Consider the following 26,753-nt stretch of genomic DNA (forward strand, 5'->3'; position numbering starts at 1 on the left):
CGTTTGCAACCTTGGCGTCCTATTTGACCCTGAGGAGCTTCCGACTTCCTATCCACTCCATCACCAAGACCGCCTCCTTCCACTTCTGTAACATTGCCCATCTCCGCCCCGCGTTAGCTCATCTGCTGCTGAAACCCTCATCCATACTTTTGTAACCTCTAGACTCGACTATTCCAACGATTTCCTGGCCAGCCTCCCACCTTGCACCTGACGTAAACTTGAGCTCATCCAATATTCAGCTGCCCATATCCTAACTCGTACCAAGTCACATTTACCCATCACCCCTATGGTCACTGACCTACATTGGTTCCTGATCCAGCAACACCTTGGTTTTAAAATTCTCATCCTTGTTTTCAAATCCCTCCATGGCCTCACCCCTCCCTATCTCTAGCCTCCGCCAGCCCGACAACCCTCCAAGATCTCTGCGCTCCGCCAATTCTGGCCTCTTGCACAGCCCCAATTTTCATCACTCCACCACTGGCAGCCGTGCAATCACCTCTCTAGGCCCTAAGCTCTAGAATTCCCTCCCTAAACCTCTCTACATCTCCCTCCCTCCTTTAAGACACTCCTTAAAACCTACCTCTTTAACCACCTGTCCCAATATCTCCTTACATGACTGTCAAATTTTGTTTGATAACACCCCTGTGAAGCACCTTGGGACATTTTACTAATTTAAAAGGCACTATATAAATACAAGTGATAGTTATTGTTGGTCAAAGAGGTAGGTTTTAATGGAGCAACTTAAAGGAGGAGAGTTTAGAGAGGGAATTCCAGAGTGTAGGACCTAGACAGCTGAAGGCACGGCCACCAACGGTGGAACAAAGGAAATAGGGGATATGCAAGAGACCACAATTGGAAGAGCACAGAGGTCGCAGAGGGCTGGAGGAGGTTACAGAGATAGGGAGAAGCAAGGCCCTGTTGGGAGCTGAACACAAAGGTGAGATTTTTAAAAAACATGGCATTGCCAGAATGGGAGCCAACATAGGTCAGAAGGCACACAGATGATGGGTGAACAGAACTTGGTGCAAGTTAGGACATGGGCAGCAGAGTTTTGGATGAGCTCAAGTTTACCATGGGTAGAAAGTAGGAGGCCAGCCAGCGGAGCATTTGAATAGTCGAATCTAGAGATAACAAAGGGTTTGAGCAGCAGCTGAGCTGAGGTTCCTGAATTGCTTTTGGACAGACAAAATTCATCCATGAACCAATAATTACTTTGACTTGTGTACTATACTTTGTTTTGATTACTTCTACCATGATCAATCATATACCTTGTACGGCTTATAAAACATCAGATCATCCTGAAAACAACCGTCACACTGGTAACTGTTTTGTCTATGAAGCGAAGGGAACGAGTGATAGCTCTCCAACACCTGCAGTAACATCCCTCCATTCCTACGTTATTGTATATATTACATTACAGGTAAGGTCTGTTATCAAAAAAAAAACGTCACTCCTCTGCAGCTGAAAACAAATCACACACTTTGTTTGCAAATAACAAAAGGATATATTCGCTATTTATCTATTCGTAGATCCGAGTTCGTACTTCTAGACAATCACCGCATCCGCGCGACGTTCAACAGTGCCGCTCCTCGTGTATCGGATAGTGCATGGCACCAACAGCCGGAGCGGGTCCGGGTCATTAACCGTACTCGGATGAACCAGCACAGAAAGGGAAAAAAACACAGTGACAGCGATCTCTTGGCTCCGTAAGACTTACATACAACAGCCTGGCCTTGATATCCGTTCCTGTCTCTCAGGCTTAACAGCCTGTTTATAAACACGTCGCCCGGAGACGCACTGAAAGCGTCACTACCAACATCCGGCTTGCACGTGAAATGCGTGAGCAGGTTATACTATTTTTTTTTGGGGGGGGGAGTGAAATTGATCGATTTTAAAAACAACGAACTTAATGGAAAATACAAAGATCTCAAATTACTATTGGCACCTTAAATTTAATTGTAGTTAAAAAGTGATCCCGCGTTCTATTCCAATTATGGTATGTGTGTGTTTTTGTTACCACCGTGTAAAGTAGTCGAGGCGATAGAATAGTTGTTGGAAATTTAGCGCGAGGGGACTGGTTTAAATCTGCGCGCGAGGACCGGGTCAGGTGCGGACATTAACGGTAGTTGGAGCGAGCTCTCTGTGCCGCCACTCCGGTTGTTGACCTACAGAGTAATTAATAATAATCAGGTGTTGTCGCCAGTGGCAGCCGTGGCTACTTTACTGTTCGGGTGAGAAGAATTCGGGTAACTGACGGTACGAACATGAGGATGGCTTGTCCCTGCCCGCTATATGTGTGCTCATTGTAAAGGCAAAGGTAATGTTGTTCAGAGGCTTTTAGACCTTTACATACAATTCGCTTATAGTTTGTCTTTTTTTGTAGCCAGTAAAGTTCCCCCATGATCATGGAGGCACAAGCCTCTCCTCCGTTGTCCAGCTGAGTAGGACTGCTCTCACCTGATTCCACTCTTACCTATCGAATCGTAGCCAGAGAATCTCCTGCAATGGCTTCTCTTTCTGCCCATGCACCATTACGTCTGGAGTCCCACAGGATCTAAGGATCTAGCCTTGGGGCCCCTTCTATTTCTCAGTGACATCTTCCAAAGATGTGTCAGGATCCACATGTATGTTGATGATACCCGACTCTCTCATCCCACCACCGCCTCTGTGTGGTCAGCCTGCTCGTCTGACATCCAATCCTGCACGAGCCGCAGTTTGCTCCAGTTAAGCAGCAAGAAGATCGAAGTCGTTGTCTTCGGCCCCCGCCACAAACTTTGTTCCCTTGCCACCAATTCCACCGCTCTCCCCTGGCCACTGTCGGGCTGAACCAAACTGTTTGCAACCTTTGCTTTCTAATTGAGCTGGATTTGTGCTTACAGCCCCATATCCTCTCTATCACAAAGACTGCCTACTTCCATCTGTGTAATATCTACTGTCTCCACCACTGCCTCAGCCCTTCTGCTGCTGAAATCCTCATCAGTGCTATTGTTACCTCCAGACTCAATATTGCAATGCTCTCCTGGCTGGCCTACTGTCTTCTACCCTCTATAAACTCTGCTGTCTGTATCCTAACTCGTACCAAGACCCATTCACCCATTACCCCTCTGCTTGCTGGCACACATTGACTCCCAGTCCACCAATGCCTTGAATTTAAAATTCTGATCCTTGTGTTCAAATCCCTCCATGGCTTTGCCCCTCCCTAACTCTGTAACCTCCTCCAGCTCTTAAATCCTACTCTGCGTTCCTCCAACCCTGGCCTCTTGTGCATCCCCCACTTCCTTTGCCCCACCATTGGCAGCTGTACCTTTAGCTGTCTCGGCCCCAAGGTCTAGAATTCCATCCCGATATCTCTGCCTCCCCTCCTTTTAAGAAGCACTTTAAAACCTACCTCTTTGACAAAGCTTTTGGTCACCTGTCCTATTGGGGCAAAAATTGCTCGGAGCTGCGAACCAACAGTGCTCGCCACTTCGGGCACTTCCTCAAATAAGAAGTGGCGACTAGCCCAGCGTTAGTTGAAAACATAAAATTACAAAGAGATATTGATAGATTAGGTGAATGGGCAAAACTGTGGCAAATGGAATTCAATGTAGACAAATGTGAGGTCATCCACTTTGGATCAAAAAAGGATAGAACAGGGTACTTTCTAAATGGTAAAAAGTTTAAAAACTGGATGTCCAAAGGGACATAGGGGTACAGGTACATACATCATTGAAGTGTCATGAACAGGTGCAGAAAATAATCAATAAGGCTAATGGAATGCTGGCCTTTATATCTAGAGTACAAGGGGGCAGAAGTTATGCTGCAGCTATACAAAACCCTGGTTAGACCGCACCTGGAGTACTGTGAGCAGTTCTGGGCACCGCACCTTTGGAAGGACATATTGGCCTTGGAGGGAGTTCAGCGTAGATTTACTGGAATGATACCCGGACTTCAAGGGTTAAGATATGAGGAGAGAGTACACAAATTGGGGTTGTATTCTCTAGAGTTTCGAAGGTTAAGGGGTGATCTGATCGAAGTTTATAAGATATTAAGGGGAACGGATAGGGTGGATAGAGAGAAACTATTTCCGCTGGTTGGGGATTCTAGGAGTAGGGGGGCACAGTCTAAAAATTAGAGCCAGACCTTTCAGGAGTGAGATTAGAAAACATTTCTACACGGAAAGGTTATAGAAGTTTGGAACTCTCTTCCGCAAACGGCAATTAATACTAGCTCAAATACTAAATTTAAATGTGAGATAGATAGCTTTTTGGCAGCCAAAGATATTAAGGGATATGGGCCAAAGGCCGGTATATGGGGCTAGATCACAGATCAGCCATGATCTTATCAAATGGCGGAGCAGGCACGAGGGGCAGAATGGCCTACTCCTGTTCCTATGTTCCTAAGTGATAGGCTCACTCTCCCCTTGACCAATCAGATTGCAGCATTTTTGACAAGCTGAGAAACTGTTTCTGCAGGCTTCGAATGTATAAACCAGGAAGTGAAAGGTGCAACATTAAAATCATTGTAAAAGCAGTAATAGACTGGGGGGAGAAAAAGAGAGGGTAAGAAATAATTGAATTAAATAAGAGACACAAGGGAAAAGTTTTTTTTCTTAAAAAAATTAAATTATTTTTTGAAGATTTCTTTTAATGACCAAAAGCTATTAAAATAAGGAGTAATGCGACTCCACGTTTTCAAGAGTTAATTTTTAGTTGTTTGGCAGTTATTAAGACTTACTGCGCTATTGAAACTTAGTTTAGACCTGGTATTTTTAAGCCTACCTGTTTTGTGGTGTAATTAGTTACTTTCCAGATGAGCAAGTTGGCACTTTTTTAATGATTTCACTGATTGCAGCCAGCACTATACTTTGTATTCACAGCTGTCATATCGTCGGCGAACCAGTAGGAGCCAGTTCCAGATTCCCACGTTTTACTGTGCATGTGCGAACGCCGGAACTTGCTACTCCATTTCGCCACTGACAACGGGGAGTGCTGTTGAGCTCACCGTTCTTTCCAAGCAGTTTCTGCCCTAATGTCTCCTTCTTTGGCTGGCTGTCAATTTTTATCTGATTACGCTTCGATGAAGCACCTTGGGATGTTTTGCTACTTTAAAGATGCTGTTTGAATATAAGTTGTTGCTTCTGTTGTTCCTGGCCAAGCTCCTTTCTAAATTAAAAAGGGAAAATGAAAATATTTGAAATTAAAAACAAAAAATGCTGGAAATACACAGCAGGTCAGTCAGTCTACCTGTGAAGAGAAAAGAGGTAATGACATTTTGACTGCATCAGAAAACTGAAAAATGAAGAATTTTCTGTTTTTATTTTGTAAAATGATGTTTACATAATTACTGGAAAACTGCTTGTTTTAAGAGAGTGATCTATAGCATTGTATTTATTAATATGCATTTGATTTCACTCCTTTAGTGGACATGATTTTTAATCGTCATTCCTAGTTGCTACAAGAACAACATCACATGTAACAACTGAGAATGACTATTTAAAAATCAAATTCCCATAGGATCAGATTACAGCCAACACTCCAGCTTGTGTAGGGTCAATAATGTGTCAAATGCATGTCTTTTATAGAGATGCCATACAATAAATAAACTTCTTAAAGCTTTTTGAAATTAAATTTAAACTGCAAGTTTTATTTTACTCAGGTCTTAAGCTTTTGGCAAAAATCTGTATTTGTTCAGAGTATGATAATTCTATTATTGATTTGTTCAATTAATATCTTGCTTTGCTGTGCCAAAATATGATGTGGTGCTTCACAGTAATTAATTTTGTTTATTATTCATTCATGGGATGTAGGCGTCGCTGACAAGGCCTGTATTTATTACCCATCCCTAATTGCCCTTGAGATGATGGTGGTGAGCCGCCTTCTTGAACTGCTGCAGTCTGTGTGGTGAAGGTTCTCCCACAGTGCTGTTAGGTAGGGAGTTCCAGAATTTTGACCCAGCGACGATGAAGGAACGGCGATTATATTTCCAAGTCGAGATGGTGTGTGACTTTGAGGGGAATGTGCAGGTGGCGTTGTTCCCATGTGCCTGCTGCCCTTGTCCTTCTAGGTGGTAGAGGTCGCGGGTTTGGGAGGTGCTGTCGAAGAAGCCTTGGCGAGTTGCTGCAGTGCATCCTGTGGATGGTACACACTGCAGCCACGGTGCGTCATGGTGAAGGGAGTGAACGTTTAGGGTGGTGGATGGGGTGCCAATCAAGTGGGCTGCTTTGTCCTGGATGGTGTCGAGCTTCTTGCAGTTGCACTCATCCAGGCAAGCGGAGAGTATTCCATCCTGACTTGTGCCTTGTAAATGGTGGAAAGGCTTTGGGGAGTCAGGAGGTGAGTCACTCGCCACAGAATACCCAACCTCTGACCTGCTCTTGGAGCCACAGTATTTATGTGGCTGGTCCAGTTAAGTTTGTGGTCAATGGTGACCCCCAGGATATTGATGGTGGGGGATTCGGCGATGGTAATGCCATTGAATGTCATGGGGAGGTGGTTAGACTCTCTTGGAGATGGTCATTGCCTGGCATGAATGTTACTTGCCACTTATGAGCCCAAGCCTGGATGTTGTCCAGGTCTTGCTGCATGTGGGTACGGACTGCTTCGTTATCTGAGGGGTTGCGAATGGAACTGAATGCTGTGCAATCATCAGCGAATATCCCCATTTCTGACCTTATGATGGAGGGAAGGTCATTGATGAAGCAACTGAAGATGGTTGGGCCGAGGACACTGCCCTGAGGAACTCCTGCAGCAATGTCCTGGGGCTGAGATGATTGGCCTCCAACAACCACTACCATCTTCCTTTGTGCTTGGTATGACTCCAGCCACTGGAGAGATTTCCCATTGACTTCAATTTTAGTAGGACATCAATTTTAGTTGGGCTTCTTGGTGCCACACTCTGTCAAATGCTACCTTGATGTCAAGGGCAGTCATTCTCACCTCACCTCTGGAATTCAGCTCTTCTGTCCATGTTTGGACCAAGGCTGTAATGAGGTCTGGAGCCGAGTGGTCCTGGCGGAACCCAAACTGAGCATCGGTGAGCAGGTTATTGGTGAGTAAGTGCCGCTTGATAGCACTGTCGACGACCCCTTCCATCACTTTGTTGATGATTGAGAGCAGACTGGTGGAGTGGTAATTGGCCTGATTGGATTTGTCCTGCTTTTTGTGGACAGGACATACCTGGGCAATTTTCCACATTGTCGGGTAGATGCCAATGTTGTAGCTGTACTGGAACAGTTTGGCCTGAGGCGCGGTTAGTTCTGGAGCACAAATCTTCAGCACTACAGCCAGGATGTTGTCGGGGCCCATAGCCTTTGCTGTATCCAGTACACTCGGCTGTTTCTTGATATCACGTGGAGTGAATCGAATTGGCTGAAGAATGACTTCTGTGATGGTGGGGATATCGGGAGGAGGCCGAGATGGATCATCTACTCGGCACTTCTGGCTGAAGATGGGTGCAAATGCTTCAGCCTTGTCTTTTGCACTCATGTGCTGGACTCCGCCATCATTGAGGATGGGGATGTTTGCAGAGCCTCCTCCTCCCGTTAGTTATTTAATTGTCCACCACCATTCACGACTGGATGTGGCAGGACTGCAGAACTTTGATCTGATCCAGTGGTTGTGAAATCGCTTAGCTCTGTCTGTAGCATGTTGCTTCCGCTGTTTAGCATGCATGTCGTCCTGAGTTATAGCTTCACCAGATTGGCACCTAATTTTTAGTGTACGCCTGGTGCTGCTCTTCTACACTCCTCGAACCAGGATTGATCCCCTGGCTTGTTGGTAATGGTAGAGTGAGGAATATGCCGGGCCATGAGGTTACAGATTGTGCTGGAATACAATTCTGCTGCTGGCCCACAGCGCCTCATGGATGCCCAGTTTTGAGCTGCTAGATCTGTTCTGAATCTATCCCATTCAGCACAGTGATAGTGCCACTCAACACATGGGATGGTGTCCTCAGTGTGAAGACTGGACTTCTTCTCCATGAGGACTGTGCGGTGGTCGCTTCTACCAATACTGTCATAGACAGATGCATCTGCGACAGGTAGATTGGTGAGGACGAGGTCAAGTAGGTTTTTCCCTCGTGTTGGTTCGCTCACGACCTGCCGCAGGCCCAATCTGGCAGCTATGTCCTTCAGGGCTCGGTCAGTAGTGGTGCTACCGAGCCACTCTTGGTGGTGGACATTGAAGTCCCCCATCCAGAGTACATTCTGTGCCCTTGCTACCCTCAGTGCTTCCTCCAAGTGGCACTCGACATGGAGGAGGACAGATTCACCAGCTGAGGGAGGACGGTAGGTGGTAATCAGCAGGAGGTTTCCTTGCCCATGTTTTGCCTGATGACATGAGATTTCATGGGGTCCGGAGTTGATGTTGAGGACTCCCAGGGCCACTCCCTCCTGACTGTATATCACTGTACCGTCACCTCTGGTGGGTCCGTCCTGTGGGACAGGACATACCCAGGGATGGTGATGGAAGAGTCTAGGACGTTGGCTGAAAGGTATGATTCTGTGAGTATGGCTATGTCAGGCTGTTGCTTGACTAGTCTGTGGGATAGCTCTCCCAATTTTGGCACAAGTCCCCAGATGTTAGTGAGGTGGGCTTTGCAGGGTCGACTGGGCTTGGTCGTGTCCGGTGCCTCGTGATCCGATGCCGGGTGGTCCGTCCGGTTTTATTCTTATTGTGACTTTCTGTAGCGGGATTGTAGAATTTAGTGGCTTGCTTAGGTCATTTCAGAATCAACCACATTGCTGTGGGCCTGGAGTCACATACAGGCTAGACCGGGTAAGGATGACAAGTTTCCTTCCCTAAAGGACATTAGTGAACCAGATGGGTTTTTACGACAATCTGGTAGTTTCATGGTCACTATTACTGATACTATTTTTTTATTCCAGATTTTATTTAATTGAATTTAAATTCCCCAGTTGCCGTGGTGGGATTTGAACTCATGATTCCGGATTATTAGTCCAGGCCTTTGGATTACTAGTCCAGTAACATAGCCACTATGCTACCGTACCCAGTTACATTGAGTTACACCAAAACTACAGCACAAAAACAGGCCATTCGGCCTAACTGGTCTATGCTGGCGATTATGCTTCACACACGCCTCCTCTCCCTACTTCATCTAACTTTATCAGCATACTCTTCTATTCCTTTCTCCCTCGTGTGCTTATCTAGCTTTCCCCAAATGTATCCATGCTATTTGCCTCAACATCATTGCAGGTAAAGTATCTTTCCCCTGCCCTCCCCCGTGTTTTGGACTTGGCTGATAGCAATTTGCAATGGTAAATGTTGACAGAAAAACATAACCAAAAATCCTGACAATGGCAAGTCATGTTTGTGGACATGGAGTGTGTGCTCAATGCTAGATTTTTAATACAATATATATCTGTATCTTATTAAGTTTCAGTCTTGGCTCAATGGTAGCACTTCACCTGAGCCAGAAGGTCATAGGTTCAAGCCCCACTCCAGGATTTGAGCACATAATCTAGGTTGACATCTCAGTGCTGTAGTGAGGGAGTAGTGCACAATTGGAGGTGACATCTTTCTGGATAGACGCTTAAACCATCTGCCCTTTCAGATGGATATAAAGCTTCCCACAACACTAATCATGGGAGTTCTCTCAAACAGATTAACTGATCAATCATCTCGTTGCTGTATGTGAGGCCTTGCTGTGTGAAAATTGGCTGCTGTGTTTGCCTACAAAACAATTGTGCCTACACTTCAAAAGTAATTAATTAGCTGTAAAGCACTATGGGGCATCCCGAGGATGTGAAAGACACTAGATAATTGCAAGTTCCTTCTTCTTTATTAAAAATCTTCTGTCTGTATACATTTCATGTCTGCAAAACCTTGCTCCTGTTGCCATGCTTTAATCACACCATTTTTGTCAACTTTTTTTCCATTCTAAATGTGGACACAAGAATTTATAGTGAAAACTACCTACATAAACTTGTCACGCTATAAATGTATCCTTCCACCAGTGGTGGCACTTTATTGCCTCTGCCTGTACAGCAACGAAACTCATACTCCAACTGACTGTAAAGTATTAAGCAAAAATATGAACAGAATGTATGATTTTTAAAATATGGAATAAGCAATTTTTAATAGTAAAAATCTATCTGTGAAGCTTATTAAAAATTTTAAATCTCCACACCTTGGTACAATTGCCCTCTAACCCCACTTTACCTGGAGATTACACTTGGTTCTGATTCCTGTGCAATGCCACAAGAGGTAGACGAGTTGTATGTGTTTGTTTTTTTTAATATATCCTTCCCCAACAAAAAAAATTGCGCTGTGATGCTAGGAGTTCACAAGAAGAATAAATGTGATCTTATGCACTGCTAACTATAATTTTCTTACACAGATGGCTGGACTAGTACAGAAACCTACAATACAGTTGACGGGATTCAAACATCCTGAAAAAGGGACCCTTGTTAAATTACTTATTCAGCTAGACTGCATTTATTTTTGTGAACTGGTAAGTCCTAAGTGATTAGATTAAATGGTAATGGAAACTGTATCTTTTAGCTGGTCTAATTAAACAACATTTAAAAAAAGAAATTTATTTTCTTTTTTCAGACGTCCATTGGTAACTGGAGTACAGTACTTTTAGTTTTCTTTCTCTTGTCCTCTTAGTTTCAATTGGCTAACTAACATAGCTCTATACATACCATTCATGTTTAACCAATGCACAAGAAAAAGTAAATTACGATTATATAGCACCGTTTGCTCTCAGGGCGTTTCAATTCTTCATCCAGTGAGTTGCTTTTCTAAATGTCAGATGTCGCAGCCAATTTGTGCATGGCAAAGTTCCATGAACAGCAAATGAAATAAAGAACTAATTTACCTGTTTCCAATGTTGGTTGATTGAGGAACAACAGGAAAGCATCCTACACTTCTTCGGATAGTGCCATAGAACCTTTTACGTTGGCTAAACTGGCAGACAGAGGCCTCAGTTCAGTGTCTCATCGGAAAGATGGCACCTCTATGAACGCAGCATTTCCTAAGTGTTGCACTGAAGTGTTAGCCTAGATTATGTGCTGAAGTCCTGTCATGGCCCAAAGGTGACACCTAGAGAAATTAGGAGAGGCGGCTAAAGGCACAGTTGAAGAGGTATGTTTTTAGGAAGTGATTCAGGAATTGTTGTAGATAGTGGAGGACAAACGATTGAAGGCTCTGCTACAGATGGTGTTGAAGGAGCAGGGGTGAGTGGGACTTTGTGCAGTATAGGATGTAGACACTGGAGTTTTGGGTAAATTGCAGTTCATCTGTGCCCATCTTGCCCGCAACACAATCAGGTTTCCGCAGCACTGAAAAGGCCCTTATCAGTCACGTGACATCCTATGTGACTGTGACCATGGTAAACTATCCCACTCATCCTTCTCGACTGTCTGCAGCCTTTGACACAAGTGACCACGCCACCCTCCTCCAATACCTCTCCTCCGTCGTCCAGCTGGGTGGGACTGCCCTCGCCTGGTTCCTTTCTTATCTATCCATTCATAGCCAGAGCATCAACTGCAATGGCTTCTCTGCCCACTCCCGCACCATTACCTCGAGTCCCCCAAGGAAGTGATCCTTGGCCCCCTCCGATTTCTTATTTACATGCTGCCCTTCGACAACACCATCAGAAAACATGAAGTCAGGTTCCACGTGTACACTGACGACACCCAGCTCTACCTCACCACCACCTCTCTTGACCTCTCCACTGTCTGATTTGTCACACTGCTTGTCTGACATCCAGTGTTGGATGAGCAAAAATTTCCTCCGACTAAATATTGGGACGACCGAAGCCATTGTCTTCGGTCCCCATCACAAACTTTGTTCCCCAGCCACCGGCTCCATCGCTCTCCCTGGCCGCTGTCTGAGGCTCAACCAGACTGTTCGCAACCGTAGCATCCTAATTGATCCTGATGAGCTTCTGACCACATCTGCTCTGTCACCAAGACCGCCTACCTCCGCAACATCGCCCGTCTCCGCCCCTACCTCAGCTCATCTGCTGCTGAAACAGTCAGCCATGCCTTTGTTACTTCTAGACTTGACTATTCCAATGCGCCCCTGGTTGGCCTCCCATTGTCCACCCTCCGTAAACTTGAGCTTATCCAAAACTCTGCTGCCCATATCCTAACTCGCACCAAATCCTGTTCACCCATCACCCCTGTGCTCCCTGACCTTCACTGGCTCCTGGTCCACCAACGTCCCGAATTTTAAAAAATTCTCACTTTTCAAATCCCTCCATGGTCTCTACCTTCCTATATCCTTCTGAAATTGCTGCGCTCTTCCAATTCTGGCTTCTTGTGCATCCCCGATTTTAATTGCTCCACCATTGGCGGCTGTGCCTTCAGCTGCCTAGGCCCTACGTTCTGGAATTCCCTCCTTAAACCTCTCCACATCTCTATCTCCCTCTCGTTCTTTAAGATGCTCCTTAAAACCTACCTCTTTGATCAAGCTTTTGGTCACCTGTCCTGATATCTCATGTGACTCGGTGTCAAATTTTGTTTGATGATGCTCCTGTGAAGTACCTTGGCGTTTTACTACATTAAGGCGTCAAATAAATGCAAGTTGTTAATGGAGGGTAGAGGGAGCAAGTGAGGAACCGTTAGAAAATTCAAATCTGGAGGTGATGCTCATGAATGGGTGTTTGAGTGGCAATGCGTGGAGGGGTAAGATGGAGATGGGTAATGTTAGAGGTAGGGCAATATTGGTGATGGGCTGGATGATGGGTTTGAGACTCGGCTCAAGTTTCAGCAGGACTCCAAGATATGTACACTCTAGTGGAGCTTAAGCAGTAAACCAGGAAGAGTGATGGCATCAGAGCTATGGCAGTGTTGTTTGAAGGATTTGAACAGATTAGGTTTCGTCTTGTTAGTGTTGAGCTGCAGAAAGTTCCAGCTCATCCAAAATATGATGTTGGACAGGTAGTTAGACTGCAAGTGACATTTGTGGAATCAAGGATAGTGGTGGAGGTAAAGCTGGATCTCATCAGACACCTAATGAAAGCTTGTGGATGACTGCAACGTGTAGATGAGGAATAGGAGGGGACCAATGACTGAACCTTGGGGCACACCAGAGGTGACCATGTGATCATTTGAGGAGAAGCCATTTAAGCATTTCCGTAAGATGATTTGAAGGGCTTTTGTGGTAGTTGTGTACAGCTCTTGTATTGTGACCTGGTTCTGATTAGCTTATGAATGTAAGTGAAATAACTATTTATAGCAACTTCTTAGGTTGTTTTGTGTGTTATCTGAGCAACTCTAGGTCTCCCTCCTTCTAACAATTAACTTGCAAGCTGTTGAGTCTTCAGAATATTTTGCGTTCAGCTTCCCATTAAGTATTATTTTGGGATTTAAAAATGCCATATATTTAGTTTATTAATATGTACCTGACACATCTTCAGAAGGACATTCAGATGTCTAATGCAAGTCAAACCCACACCCATATTCACTTTTTAATATAATTTTATATTGAGAATGCTTCTGTTTATTGCGGTCTGCATTCGGTCCTTTGAAAATTAACATTGGAAAAACTTCACGAAGGATGTGTTTACCGACTTATTTTTGCCTAAAGTGAGATTCGATTTCCTTCTCAAACATTAGACACTAATATCTATATGGAATTCTCATTTTGATCAATGTAAAATGACAGATTTTTTTTTATTCGTTCATGGGATGTGGGCGTCGCTGGCAAGGCCAGCATTTATTGCCCATCCCTAATTGCCCTTGAGAAGGTGGTGGTGAACCGCAGCAGTCCGTGTGGTGAAGGTTTTCCCACAGTGCTGTTAGGAAGAGAGTTCCAGGATTTTGACCCAGCGACGATGAAGGAACGGCGATATATTTCCAAATCGGGATGGTGTGTGACTTGGAGGGGAATGTGCAGGTGGTGTTGTTCCCATGTGCCTGCTGCTCTTGTCCTTCTAGGTGGTAGAGGTCGCGGATTTGGGAGGTGCTGTCGAAGAAGCCTTGGCGAATTGCTGCAGTGCATCTTGTAGATGGTACACACTGCAGCCGCGGTGCATCTTGTAGATGGTACACACTGCAGCCGCGGTGCATCTTGTAGATGGTACACATTGCAGCCGCGGTGCATCTTGTAGATGGTACACACTGCAGCCGCGGTGCATCTTGTAGATGGTACACACTGCAGCCGCGGTGTGCGGTGGTGAAGGGAGTGAATGTTTAGGGTGGTGGATGGGATGCCAATCAAGCGGGCTGCTTTGTCCTGGATGGTGTCGAGCTTCTCGAGTGTTGTTGCAGTTGCACTCATCCAGGCAAGTGGAGAGTATTCCATCACACTCCTGACATGTGCCTTGTAGATGGTGGAAAGGCTTTGGGGAGTCACGAGATGAGTCACTCACCGCAGAATACCCAGCCTCTGACCTGCTCTTGTAGCCACAGTATCTATATGGCTGGTCCAGTTAAGTTTGTGGTCAATGGTGACCCCCAGGATGTTGATGGTGGGGAATTTGGCGATGGTAATGCCGTTGAATGTCAAGGGGAGGGGGTTAGACTCTCTCTTGTTGGAGATGGTCATTGCCTGGCACTTGTCTGACGCGAATGTTACTTGCCACTTATGAGCCCAAGCCTGGATGTTGTCCAGGTCTTGCTGCACGCGGGCTCGGACTGCTTCATTATCTGAGGGGTTGTGAATGGAACTGAACACTGTGCAATCATCAGCGAACATCCCCATTTCTGACCTTATGATGGAGAGGTCATTGATGAAGCAGCTGAAGATGGTTGGGCCTAGGACACTGCCTTGAGGAATTCCTGCAGCAATGTCCTGGGGCTGAGATGATTGGCCTTCAACAACCACAACCATCTTCCTTTGTGCTAGGTATGACTCCAGCCACTGGAGAGTTTTCCCCCTGATTCCCATTGACTTCAATTTTACTAGGGCTGCTTGGTGCCACACTCGGTCAAATGCTGCCTTGATGTCAAGGGCAGGAACTCTCACCTCACCTCTGGAATTCAGCTCTTTTGTCCATGTTTGGACCAAGGCTGTAATGAGGTCTGGAGCCGAGTGGTCCTGGCGGAACCCAAACTGAGCATCGGTGAGCAGGTCATTGGTGAGTAAGTGCCGCTTGATAGCACTGTCGACGACACCTTCCATTACTTTGCTGATGATTGAGAGTAGACTGATGGGGTGGTAATTGGGCGGATTAGATTTGTCCTGCTTTTTGTGGACAGGACATACCTGGGCAATTTTCCACACTGTCGGGTAGATGCCAGTGTTGTAGCTGTACTGGAACATCTTAGCTAGGGGCGCAGCTAGTTCTGGCGCACAAGCCTTCAGCACTATAGCCGGGATGTTGTCGGGGCCGATAGCCTTTGCTGTATCCAGTGCACTCAGCCGTTTCTTGATATCGCGTGGAGCGAATCGAATTGGCTGAAGACTGGCTTCTGTGATGGTGGGGATATCTATCTTAGCCTTGAATATATTCAATGACTCAGCATCCACAGCCCTCTGGGGTAGAGAATTCCAAAGATTTATAACCCTCTGCGTGAAGAAATTCCTCCTCATCTCAGTCTTAAATGGCTGACCCCTTATCCTGCTACTTTGCCCCCTAGTTCTAGGCTCTCCAGCCATGGGAAACAACCTCTCAGCATCTACCCTGTCAAACCCCCTCATAATCTTATGTTTCAATTCGATCACCTCTCATTCTTCTAAACTCCAGAGAGTATAGGCCCATTCTACTCAACCTTGCAATAGCTGCTCTCTGGTTATAACTTTGACTTTCAATACAGTTTAGTAATGAATGTAAGACTGGTTTGGTCACAAAGATAAAAGTCTTGATTTAAATTGCATGTATTGTAGGGGTCAGATTTCTCGCTGACAACTGTGTGTGTTCAACAGTGGTCTGTTATCTCTACAAATAAGTACATGTTGGGAAGTGATCGTTTTAGTGGGGAAAAGTTCAAGTGCCAAAATGTTTCACTGTGTCGTCAAGCGTCCGTGCTGCGGAATGAAGGTACGTGGTCTGCCTCGTGGTCTTGGCTATAATGCTTCTGTGGGGTACTCAGCAGAACATGATAAATGAAATTTAGCACTGTTATAAATAATTGCATGTGGTCAAAAGAATTGTCATACATACACCATGAATGGAATTGAATTAGCACACAGAAATTTAGGATAAATAAAAAGGGAAAAAAAATTGCAGATGCCACTTTCATGCCAATGTTTAGCAGTTGGATGCTAAGATAGGAGCGTTAAGGTCCTTGAGGAACTAGCTAGAATGGGCTAGAAGTCCTTTTTTAAAATCGATCGGATTTCTTGTGTTCTAATAAGGGTATACGACCTCAAAAAAAATAATTAATTTTGTACCTAAAGTTATCGTTTGGAACACTTTTTAATAGAAAAAAGTCCTGAATTATGAGGTCTGCAGAATGGCTTTTTAACTAAAAGTATTTTGTTTTCCTTTAAAACTAGGAATATAAGCAACAGTGCACTCATATGATAGCAAATAAACCAAGCCAAAGTGAGAAATTTTTAGCAGCTTGTGCTGCAGGTGAGTAGACACATTCCATATTGACCTTGCTTGAATCAAAATAAGCTTGTTTGTGTTGGGTGAAAAAATAATTTCTTATTGCAACTAGAATATAGCCAGCCTTATGCACTGTAAATAAACATGCACATTTATTTTATCCCCTGGGATAGCAAATTAGTTATTACAGCATGAGCTTGTGCTGCAACAGCTGATTTGCTGCCACAAGGGATCTGGTAGGAAGATTACTGCTGCTGTGCCTTCTGCTGCTCTTGTCTTTGCTTTTCATGGATGCACCTCTTACCTGACGTTGCTACTTCACCCTGAGAATCAACTCCGTGTCCTGTAAGTGAAAATTTGTGGTCTTGAAATAGATCAGGAATTACTGCCCTCAGCACAGTGTCCATTTTTGGAGCAAAGCAGCAGTGTCTGGTATATATTGCAGCCAGTACCAGTACTGATAAGATCATCAGGGAGGGATAATGTCTCTGACCCGAGATAGTTAGAGGGGCATAGTTCCTCTGAACCATTAGGGGAGGGGCTAGAGGGAGAATGTACAATAGTGAACTGGAGGGATTAGAAAGGGGAGTACATCTGTGAGCTGGGGAGGTTAGAAGTGATGAGTGCCTCTGAACCATAGCTGGGGGAGAATGTCTCTTGAATTGAGGGGAGGGTTGGGGAGGACAGTACTTTTGTGAACTGTATCTTGAGAAACGACCTATAAATCACTAAACTTTACTACTTTCCTTTTAGTTATCTTTTTAATGATGCCGTAATAGATATAAGGAGCTGACATAAATCCATTATCCCTACCCAGACTTTTGTTTGTTTATTTTCTCTTTCTCTTCCCCTTTCATTTTAGGAAAGTGGGTCTTAACTAAAGATTACATCATTGACAGTGCTAAAAATGGCAGGTGGCTCAATGAAATCCAGTACGAGTGGGGATACAAAATCCAACGTAATTCACAGTATCCTATTCCAATGGATTCTGTACCAAAGATATGGCGAGAGGAGCTGGCCCGTTCTGGTACACCAGGAGTGTTTCACAACTGGAAAGTAGTGCTTCTGATCAGTAATGATACAAGAAGAGCTATTTTCAAAAGGTACTGTTCAGAAGGGTCATTACTAGTAGATTATACTTAATGTTTCCATGTCCTGTAATATTTGTTTAAATTATTCTGGGGTGACTGATCACTTTTTTATATTCCACGGGTTTGCTGATTTGTCGTTATGAATTGAGATATGCTGTCATGTAAACTACACATAGCAAAATCTATTGAAAAAGTGATAGTTCAGCCAGAGATGAGCAAACAAACACTGAAAATATGTGGAAAAATACAAGTACAACTTGTTTCTCAAATTTATTTAAAATTGCAAAAAAAAAGTGTATATCTCTTGAAATTTTCACAAAAAAACTTGATATTCTGGCAAATGTTTTTGTGGTTTTTTTGTTTTACCCCTTGAAGAGGCCTGGTTATCAAGGTCCGAAGGAACCATCAGGAAATGGCTGTCTTTGTTCTTTAGATGCCATTTGTTCATCCGTAGGTTCCTTATCTTTTTGGCTGTGAATTTTGCTATTTGGTGCAAATATCATTGATAAATCAGGAGCATGCGTGACATAATTTGCATGTATGACCCCTTCAGGTGTGACTGTGTTGCATTTAAATATGTGTGCGTATGTATGTTATCTATATATAACAATAACAACAACAACTTGCATTTATATAGCACCTTTTTAATATAGGAAAGTGTCCCTAGGCACTTCACCACGACATAATCAGACAAAAATGTCAAAGCACGAGATAATAGATGGGATGATCAAAAGTTTGGTCAAAGAGATGGGTTTAAAGGAGGGGGAGGGGGGAGTTAAAGAGAGAATTACAGAGTGCGGGGCATAGGCAGCTGAAGGGAAGGATGCATGAAGCCAGAGTCAGAAGAACAGAGTTCTAGTGGGTTATATGGGATGGAGAAGGTTACAGTGATAGGGTAGGATGAGGCCATAAAGGGGTTTAAACATAAAGGATGAAAGTTTAAAATTGGAGGCGTTGCGATAACCGGGAGACGACGTAGATCAGCAAGAACAGGAATGATAGGTGTGTGGTACTTGATGTTGGATTCGGGCAATAGAGTTTTGGATGAGCCAAAGTTTAGAGGATGGAGGATGTCAGGCTGGCCAGAAGACCATTGGAGTAGTTGAGTCTGGAGGTGACAAAGGCATGGATCAGAGTTTCATTAGCAGGTACGCTGAGGCAAAGGCAGGTGATGTTAACAGAGGTGAAAGTAGGAGCCTTTGTGATGAAGAGGATAGAGCTGGAAGCCCCTCTCGGTCAAATACAATGTCCAAGGTTGTGAATGGTCTGGTTCAACCTGAGACAGTGACTGGAGAGGGGAATGGAATCACTAGCAAGCATATAGAGTCTGTGGCAGGGGCTGAAAATGATGGCTTTAGTCTTCCCAGAGTTTAACTGGATGAAGTTAAGGCTCATCTGGGGGGGTGGGGGGGAGCTAATAGTTAATAGTTTTGGGCCAGGAAGGAAGCTATTATCGGAAATGCTTTGGCTACAATTTGATAGGTAAGAGTGGAATCAAGCAAGGGCAGTCCCACTGAGCTGGACAACGGAGGAGGGGCTTTGAAGGAGGATGATGCGATTGATCGTGTAAAAGGCTGCAGAGAGGTTGAGGAGGACAAGGAGGGAAAATGCACCACAGTCACGGGATGTCATTTATGACTTTGATTAGGGCTGTTGCAGTGCTTTGACGGATGGAAACCTGATTGTATGGATCCAAACGGGGAGTTGCAGGAAAGATAGGCATGGACAACACGTTCAAGGTTGACGATGGGGCGGTAGTTTTTGCAAGAACAGAGGGGTTGAGGGTGGATTCTTTGAGAAGGAGTGTGGTAATGGCTGTTTTGAAAAGGAAGGGTACAGTACCCAAGGAGAGGGGACCATTTATAATGTCAGTTAACATGGTGGTGAGGAATGGAAGCTGGGTGGTCTGCAATTTAGTGGGAATGGAGTCAAGGGAGAAGGAGGTGAGTCTCAAGGACAAGATAAGCCCATCAAAGGCATGAAAGGAGATAACAAAACTAGGGGAAGATGCAGGTTATGGGAAAGGGCAGCGAGGAGCCTGGGGAGAGGTTTGGCTTGATGGACAGTGGAAAAGGAGGGAAGCAGCAGAGGCAGCTCAAGAGATTGTCACGAGCACCGAGACCAAGAAGTCCATGATGTGAGAATGCAGGGAAGAGGGATTTAAGTAGTCGGTTGTAAGTAGAGAAAAGAAGTCAGCTGTTACCTTTTATTCTCCAGGATAATCCTGGAGACGTGGGTGGTTTTGGCAGAGGAAACTGAGGTCTGATGATGCTTGTTGTGGTCCAGTCAGATCTGGTGATCATAGAAAATGGCTTCCTTCTGTGCCGTAATTCGGCCCATCATGTCCGTGCCAGCTGAACAAGAGCTATCCAGCTTAATCCCACATTCCAGCACTTGGTCCGTAACCCTGTAGGTTACAGCACTTCAAGTGCACATTCAAGTACTTTTTAAATGAGTTGAGGGTTTTTGTCTCAGGCAGTGAGTTCCATACCCCACTGGTGAAAAAATTTCTCCTCAGCTCCCCTCTAATCCTTCGACCAATTACTTTAAATCTATGCCCCCCTGGTCACTGACCCCTCTTCAAAGGGAAATAGGTCCTCCCTATCCCTATCTAGTCCCATCATAATTTTACATATCTCAATTAAATCTCCCCTCAGCATCCTTTGTTCCAAAATAAACAACCCCAACCTATCCAATCTTTTCTCATAGCTAAAATTCTCCAGCCCTGGCAACATCCTCGTAAGTATCCTCTGTATCCTCTGTATCCTCTGTACCCTCTACATTGCAATCGCAGCTTTCCTGTAATGTGGTGACCAGAACTGTACACAGTACTCAAGCTGTGGCCTAACCAATGTTTTATACAGTTCTAGCATAACTTCCCTGCTCTTACATTCTATGCCTCGGCTAATAAAGGAAAGTATCCCGTGTGCCTTTTTAACCACCTTATCTACCTGTCCTGCTACCTTCAGGGATCTGTGGACATGCATTCCAAGGTCCCTTTGTTCCTCTACAGTATCCTCCCATTTATTGTGTACTCCCTTGCTTTGTTTGCCCTCCCCAAATGCATTACCTCATACTTCTTCGGATTGAATTTAATTTGCCACTCTTCTGCCCACCTGACCAGTCCATTGATATTGTCCTGCAGTCTACAGCTTTCCTGCTCACTATCAACCACAAGGCCAATTTTTGTATCATCTGCAAACTTGTTGATTAAGCCCCCCACATTCAAGTCCAAATCAGTAATATATACCACAAAAAGCAAGGGACCTAGTACTGAGCCTTGCGGAACCCCACTGGAAACAGTCTTCCAGTCACAAAAACACCCGTCAACCATTACCTTTTGCTTCCTGCCACTGAGCTAATTTTAGATCCAACTAGCCACTTTCCCTTGGATCCCATGGGCTTTTACTTTTTTGACCAGTCTGCAATGTGGGACCTTGTCAAAAGCCTTGCTAAAATCCATCAAACGCATTACCCTCATCAACCCTCCTTGTTACCTGCTGAAAAAATTAAATCAAGTTCGTCAGACACGACCTTCCCTTAATAAATCCATGCTGATTTGGTGATGGATGACTAAACCAGTTGTGTCCCAGATATGCTTAAGCCTGCGCCCCTTGAACTTGAGAGAGCAAAGATGGGGAAAAGATCAGGATGGCAGAGAACAAAGGCTTTACTTGGGGACAAGGGCATCAAAGGTGGAGGTGAGGGGAGTGGTTGAGAAGATTGACAGCTGCAGAAGCGTTGTGGTGATTGGGAGGCCACAGGCCAGGCGGACACAGATCGTAGGGCTACGCGGGTGGTGGAGATACAAGAAAGTGGTTGGAGATCACCTTGTCGACAACCGAGATAAGAAGAGTAGGGAGGCCACCTATTTATGGATGTGTAGGTCTCTCTCTATCTCGTGGTTTTGGAGGTCCCAGCAGACAGTTTGGAGCATTAGTGGTTGCTGGATTCTGGCAGTAGTGGGGAACAGCATCTAAGACCCTTGTGGGCCCAGGAGACATGTCTTCTGATATGCATGATTGGTGAATTTGCTGACTTTTACAATCTTTAATAAACATAAATTTCCAAATGACCTCAAAACACTGAAATCTCATTGGTTTGTAATTTTCAAGTTTTTAATATTTAAAAAAAATCATGAGCCTCAAATGATTCACGAGATTTTTTAACTAAATACATACAACCAAAAGTGGTGAGTGATTTGTTTTCTTTTAACCAGCAACAAAAAAATGAATAGCTGTTACTATTCTCACTTTTTTTACATATAAAAGCTGTTGGTATTCACATGTGCTGTTTTTCTGGGGGGAGTTCATAATAGAGAAGCACAATTTTTAATAAATTTATATAAATTCTCCATTTGCATGAAATAAAAGTTTTGAGTATTCAATCTTAAACTCTTTTTAGATAAAGCAAAAGAGGGGTTGAGAAGATGCATCATTCCATCTGCCAATTTCTGTTAATGCACAGATTGCATTCTGAAAAATTCTGCAAACTGCACCTGCTGAAAATGCACAGATATGACTGAAATCTATCCCTTGTCTATGTTGAGGTAAAAATATCCAGTTGAAGCTCAGCCTTTGAGACAGGTTTAGACCTTCTAATAAAGGCATTAAAAGGCACAAGACGAATCAATAGTTAAATGTAATCAAGCTATTGTGAAAAATATTAATTTTTTGAACTTATTTTGTTTTGACCCTTATTTTGGAAATTAAAAATTAGAGAAAAATTGGCAGATGAAAAATATTTGCATATAAAGGTTGTTAATTTTGCTTCACAACACCAAGTGGCCAGAACCTGGAACTACAGTAACAGGCTTCATTTTTAATTGTAAAATCCTATTAAAAAAATGATAGGGCAGGTGTCAGAAGATATGGGCACAATCAATATTGAAAAACTTCTTGGCAATGGCATAGTACATCTGAAGAGAATTGGGGCATTTTTCTACCTTAAAGATGCTATATAAATGCAAGTTGTTTTAACTTCTACCTCAAACATTTTTTTTGCCTTAAATGTTTCTAATCTCTCTCTAGCCTGTTTTTTGCTTGTATGCTGTGCAATTTTGTGTGTTTTGGGAATTCAAAGATTTAATTGTAAGTGACTGGTCAACTAGTTAGCTATAATAGCTTATATTTGGGTATGCCCTTTGATTCATGAAATTTTATGGCTCAGAATTTGGCCTGTTATGTCTGTGCTGGCTCTTTGAAAGACCTAGCCACTTAATTCCATTCCCCTGCCCTTTCCTGATAGCCTTTTTAATTTTTTTTCAAATATTTATCAACTTCCCTTTTAAAAAAAAGTATTATGGATTCTGCTTCCACCACTGTTTTGGGTAGGATATTCTATGACCTAGCAAACCAATTTCACTTAACCTCTCTTTCATTCTTTTGCTGATGATATTAAATTTATCGCCTCTCATTTCCGACTCATCAATCAGTACAAAATAGTTTTTCCCTATGAGGGATTATCAAAACTACTCATAATTTTGAACACCTCTATTGGATCTCCTCTTAACCTGCTTTTCTTTAATGTAAGGAGCCCCAGTTTCTCTAGTGTCTTCTCATAACTAAAATCTTTCATCTCTGGTATCATTTTAGTGAATCTCTTCTGTACCATCTCCATGATCTTGCCATCCTTCTTAAAGTAAGGTGCCAAAAAATTGGGCACAATATTTTAATTGGAGCCAAACCAATGATTTTTCTAGGTTTAGCATTACCTCTTTGCTTTTGTTCTCTGCCACTGTTTATAAAACCTAGAATCCCAAACGCTTTTTTTTGCTGCTTTATCTACTTGTCCTACAGATTTCTGTATCTGAACCCATAAATGTGTCTGTTCCTCTCTTCTAACCTGTCCTGAAATTGTTTAGAGCCCTCTTCACAGTTTAAAGCACTCCCTATTTTTGTGTCATCTGCGATTTTGGTATTATGTCCATCCAAGTCCAGACACCAGTGTTTACATCCCTTTTTAAGCAGAAATCCCAGTCAGGAACCATGTCAGACAGAAGCCCTTCAATTAGCAGTTGTTGCTGGTTCATTTTTGGGGTGTTGGGACGATGGAGTAGTTGTCCATGTAGCGCATTCCTTAGGGAAGTGGGTAGGGGAGTTAAATGACTGCAAAAAGTCACACTGTGGGTGTAAATTCAGTTTTATTTGAAGATGCACACTTTCAGTTAGAATGTATTTGAAAACTGCTTTTCTTTTGTTAAGAGTCCTGCGTGCTGGAAAAGCAACAGTGTATCATCGACCAAGAACAAGTTACGAAATTACACATGTATTAACAGAAAACAGGAATTACACTATGGAGAGGCTAAAAAATACATACAAGGCACCTTACTTTCCTGTAGAGTACATTGGACAACTCATATTGAAGGTAACCCACCACTTTTTTAAACTAAAAGTTTTGTTGCTGCAACAGACAGGTAACATTGTGTGATGCGATAAGAGAAACTGGTCTTCTGAGACTACTAACCATAGGCATGACTAGGCCAATTGCATTGCTAAATCCTAAAAGATTCAAATTCTGTGTAAAGCCAATTTTGTGGATGGTTTTCACAAGGCCATAACGATTTCTATTAGATAGGTGTTGGTCTCGTTTTTGGAACCCATTATGGGGTCAGTACTGTAATGGCTTGGATCTGGGTGGAAAAATTTCCCTTGGTATAGTGACTCCTTCAATTCGGAAGCCTCCACTGGCATTTGGGTAACAGTAACCTAATTGTTCTCAATGTGGAATTATCTTTGCACTTTGTTTTCAGAACTTCCGAAATAGCCTGGTTGTAGGAAAAGGGAGAAATTATTTCTTCTGTCGAGTTGAGATCTTGTCCCTTGAGAATCTACAGGTCAGTGAGCCTAACATCAGTGGTAGGAAAATTATTGGAAAAAATTCTGAAGGACAAAATTAGTCTCCACTTGGAGAAGCAAGGATTAATCAGGGATAGTCAACATGGCTTTGTCGAGGGAAGATCATGTCTGACTAATTTGATTGAATTTTTTGAGGGGGTGACTAGGCGTGTGGATGAGGGTAACGCAGTGGATGTGGTATACATGGATTTCAGTAAGGCCTTCGATAAAGTCCCGCACAGGAGACTGGTCAAGAAGGTACGAGCCCATGGAATCCAGGGTGCCTTGGCACCTTGGATACAAAACTGGCTTAGTGGCAGAAGGCAGAGGGTGATGGTCGAAGGTTGTTTTTGTGACTGGAAGCCTGTGGCCAGTGGGGTATCACAGGGATCGGTGCTGGGTCCCTTGCTGTTTGTGGTCTACATTAATGACTTGGATATGAATGTAAAAGGTATGATCAGTAAGTTCGCTGATGATACAAAAATTGGTAGGGTGGTAAATAGCGAGGAGGATAGCCTCAGTCTGCAGGACGATATAGATGGGTTGGTCAGATGGGCAGAACAGTGGCAAATGGAATTTAACCCGGAAAAGTGAGAGGTGATGCACTTTGGAGGGACTAACAAGGCAAGGGAATACACAATGAATGGGAGGACCCTAGGCAAGACAGAGGGTCAGAGGGATCTTGGTGTGCAAGTTCACAGATCCCTGAAGGCGGCGGAACAGGTAGATAAGGTGGTAAAGAAGGCATATGGGATACTTGCCTTTATTAGCCGAGGCATAGAATATAAGAGCAAGGAGGTTATGATGGAGCTGTATAAAACACTGGTTAGGCCGCAGCTGAAGTACTGTGTGCAGTTCTGGTCGCCACACTACAGGAAGGATGTGATCGCTTTGGAGAGGGTGCAGAGGAGATTCACCAGGATGTTACCAGGGCTGGAGCGCTTCAGCTATGAAGAGAGACTGGGAAGATTGGGTTTGTTTTCCTTGGAGCAGAGGAGGCTGAGGGGGGGACATGATTGAGGTGTACAAAATTATGAGGGGCACAGATAGGATGGATACTAAGGTGCTTTTTCCCTTCGTTGAGGGTTCTATAACAAGGGGACATAGATTCAAGGTAAAAGGCGGGAGGTTTAGAGGGGATTTGAGAGAGAACTTTTTCACCCAGAGGATGGTTGGAGTCTGGAACTCACTGTCTGAAAGGGTTGTGGAGGCAGGAACCCTCAACATTCAAGAAGCATTTGGATGAGCACTTGAAATGCCATAGCATACAAGGCTACGGACCAAATGCTGGAATATGGGATTAGAGTAGACAGGGCTGATGGCCGGTGCGGACACGATGGGCCGAAGGGCCTCTATCCGTGCTGTATAACTCTGACTCTATGAATCAACTTGGTTAGAAGGTTGTGAAACAACTGTAGTTCTGTATTTGCAACAGATAGTAATGTAATCTCTAGACAGCTGTCTGAGCTTGGAAAATGTGAAGGAGAGCCCTCCTCTGCAACATCTATTCATGCAAGTGAAGTCCTGTCTGCTGAGCTAAATGGCTTACTATTCTACTGGCCTATTCTGAAGGCCAAAGTACTTGTAAGGATAGCCTCAGACTTAAACTGTGAAAAACACCAAACTGTATTATGGATTATATCCTTTCAAGCTTGGAGTTGCTTCTTGAGTGTTTTGAGCTAGCACACTAGTACTGATGATTGCAGGCCTTCACTGATGTGGACTGTGGTATGTGCAAGTTGAGTAATTAATTAAGTGTCACACAAGAAGCAAAATGGCCATCATTTTTTTTTCCTATATTGTAATGATACCTGCTAAATATACCCAATGTCAAGACATGTACCTCATCTTGTTGCACCATGAGCAACTTCGATTCCACTACAATTCTTTCAGTGAATTCAGCTTACTATTAAAGCTGATTATTTTTTAATAGTACGTTTCTCGGGAATGAAGATTGTGGTGAGTGTAATAATTTCAAATAAAAAGTAGTAGGGAGAAAAGAACACAGCTTCATAAAGCATTGTTGATATAAGAATAAAATAGCTCTGATTTCTCCTCTGAACAGTTTAGTATTGGCACAAATATAAGTGTCTCATTGATTATTATTGGTCCAGTTTGCTCAATTCTTATGCCCTGTCTGTGCTTAGACCAAGAGCAATGATCTGATATTCGTCTCTCAAATAAATCACCTGATTTGTGAAATGGTTTCAACACTAGAAGCATCAGCCTAAATAGATGGAGGACTGCCATGGAAAGTAAAAATTCTAGTGACCATGTTAGGGCACTAGAATTCAGTTTTTTTTTACTGCACTTGCTTTCAAACGTTCAAAGTCTAAAAATTACTATTTTAGCATATTTTAGAGGGGTGGAAAGAAACTAC

The 26,753-nt window shown here is 43.7% G+C and overlaps 2 protein-coding genes across 7 annotated transcripts in view; one reads left to right on the plus strand and one right to left on the minus strand.

Annotated features, from left to right (window-relative positions):
* Positions 1-1,797, minus strand: part of kiaa0825 (KIAA0825 ortholog) — a 415,583-nt gene extending 413,786 nt beyond the window's left edge. For 4 of the 5 annotated variants that reach the window (XM_067982847.1, XM_067982846.1, XM_067982842.1 and 1 more), the window contains exon 1: positions 1,718-1,797. The gene's annotated coding sequence lies outside the window, so the exon portion shown is untranslated. The other variant, XM_067982843.1, reaches the window with a different exon arrangement.
* A 269-nt stretch (positions 1,798-2,066) lies between these two features.
* slf1 (SMC5-SMC6 complex localization factor 1) overlaps positions 2,067-26,753 on the plus strand; it is a 63,999-nt gene continuing 39,312 nt past the window's right edge. Inside the window, exons 1-5 of one of the 2 annotated variants that reach the window (XM_067982175.1) lie at positions 2,067-2,317; positions 10,339-10,452; positions 16,392-16,470; positions 17,309-17,549; positions 23,741-23,903. In XM_067982175.1, the coding sequence (XP_067838276.1) occupies positions 10,339-10,452; positions 16,392-16,470; positions 17,309-17,549; positions 23,741-23,903 (597 nt within the window). In that variant the 5' untranslated portion in view covers positions 2,067-2,317. The remainder of the gene's footprint in view (positions 2,318-10,338; positions 10,453-16,391; positions 16,471-17,308; positions 17,550-23,740; positions 23,904-26,753) is intronic. The other variant, XM_067982176.1, reaches the window with a different exon arrangement.

Source organism: Heptranchias perlo, chromosome 4 (assembly GCF_035084215.1).
Source record: "Heptranchias perlo isolate sHepPer1 chromosome 4, sHepPer1.hap1, whole genome shotgun sequence".
Lineage (NCBI taxonomy): Eukaryota > Metazoa > Chordata > Chondrichthyes > Hexanchiformes > Hexanchidae > Heptranchias > Heptranchias perlo.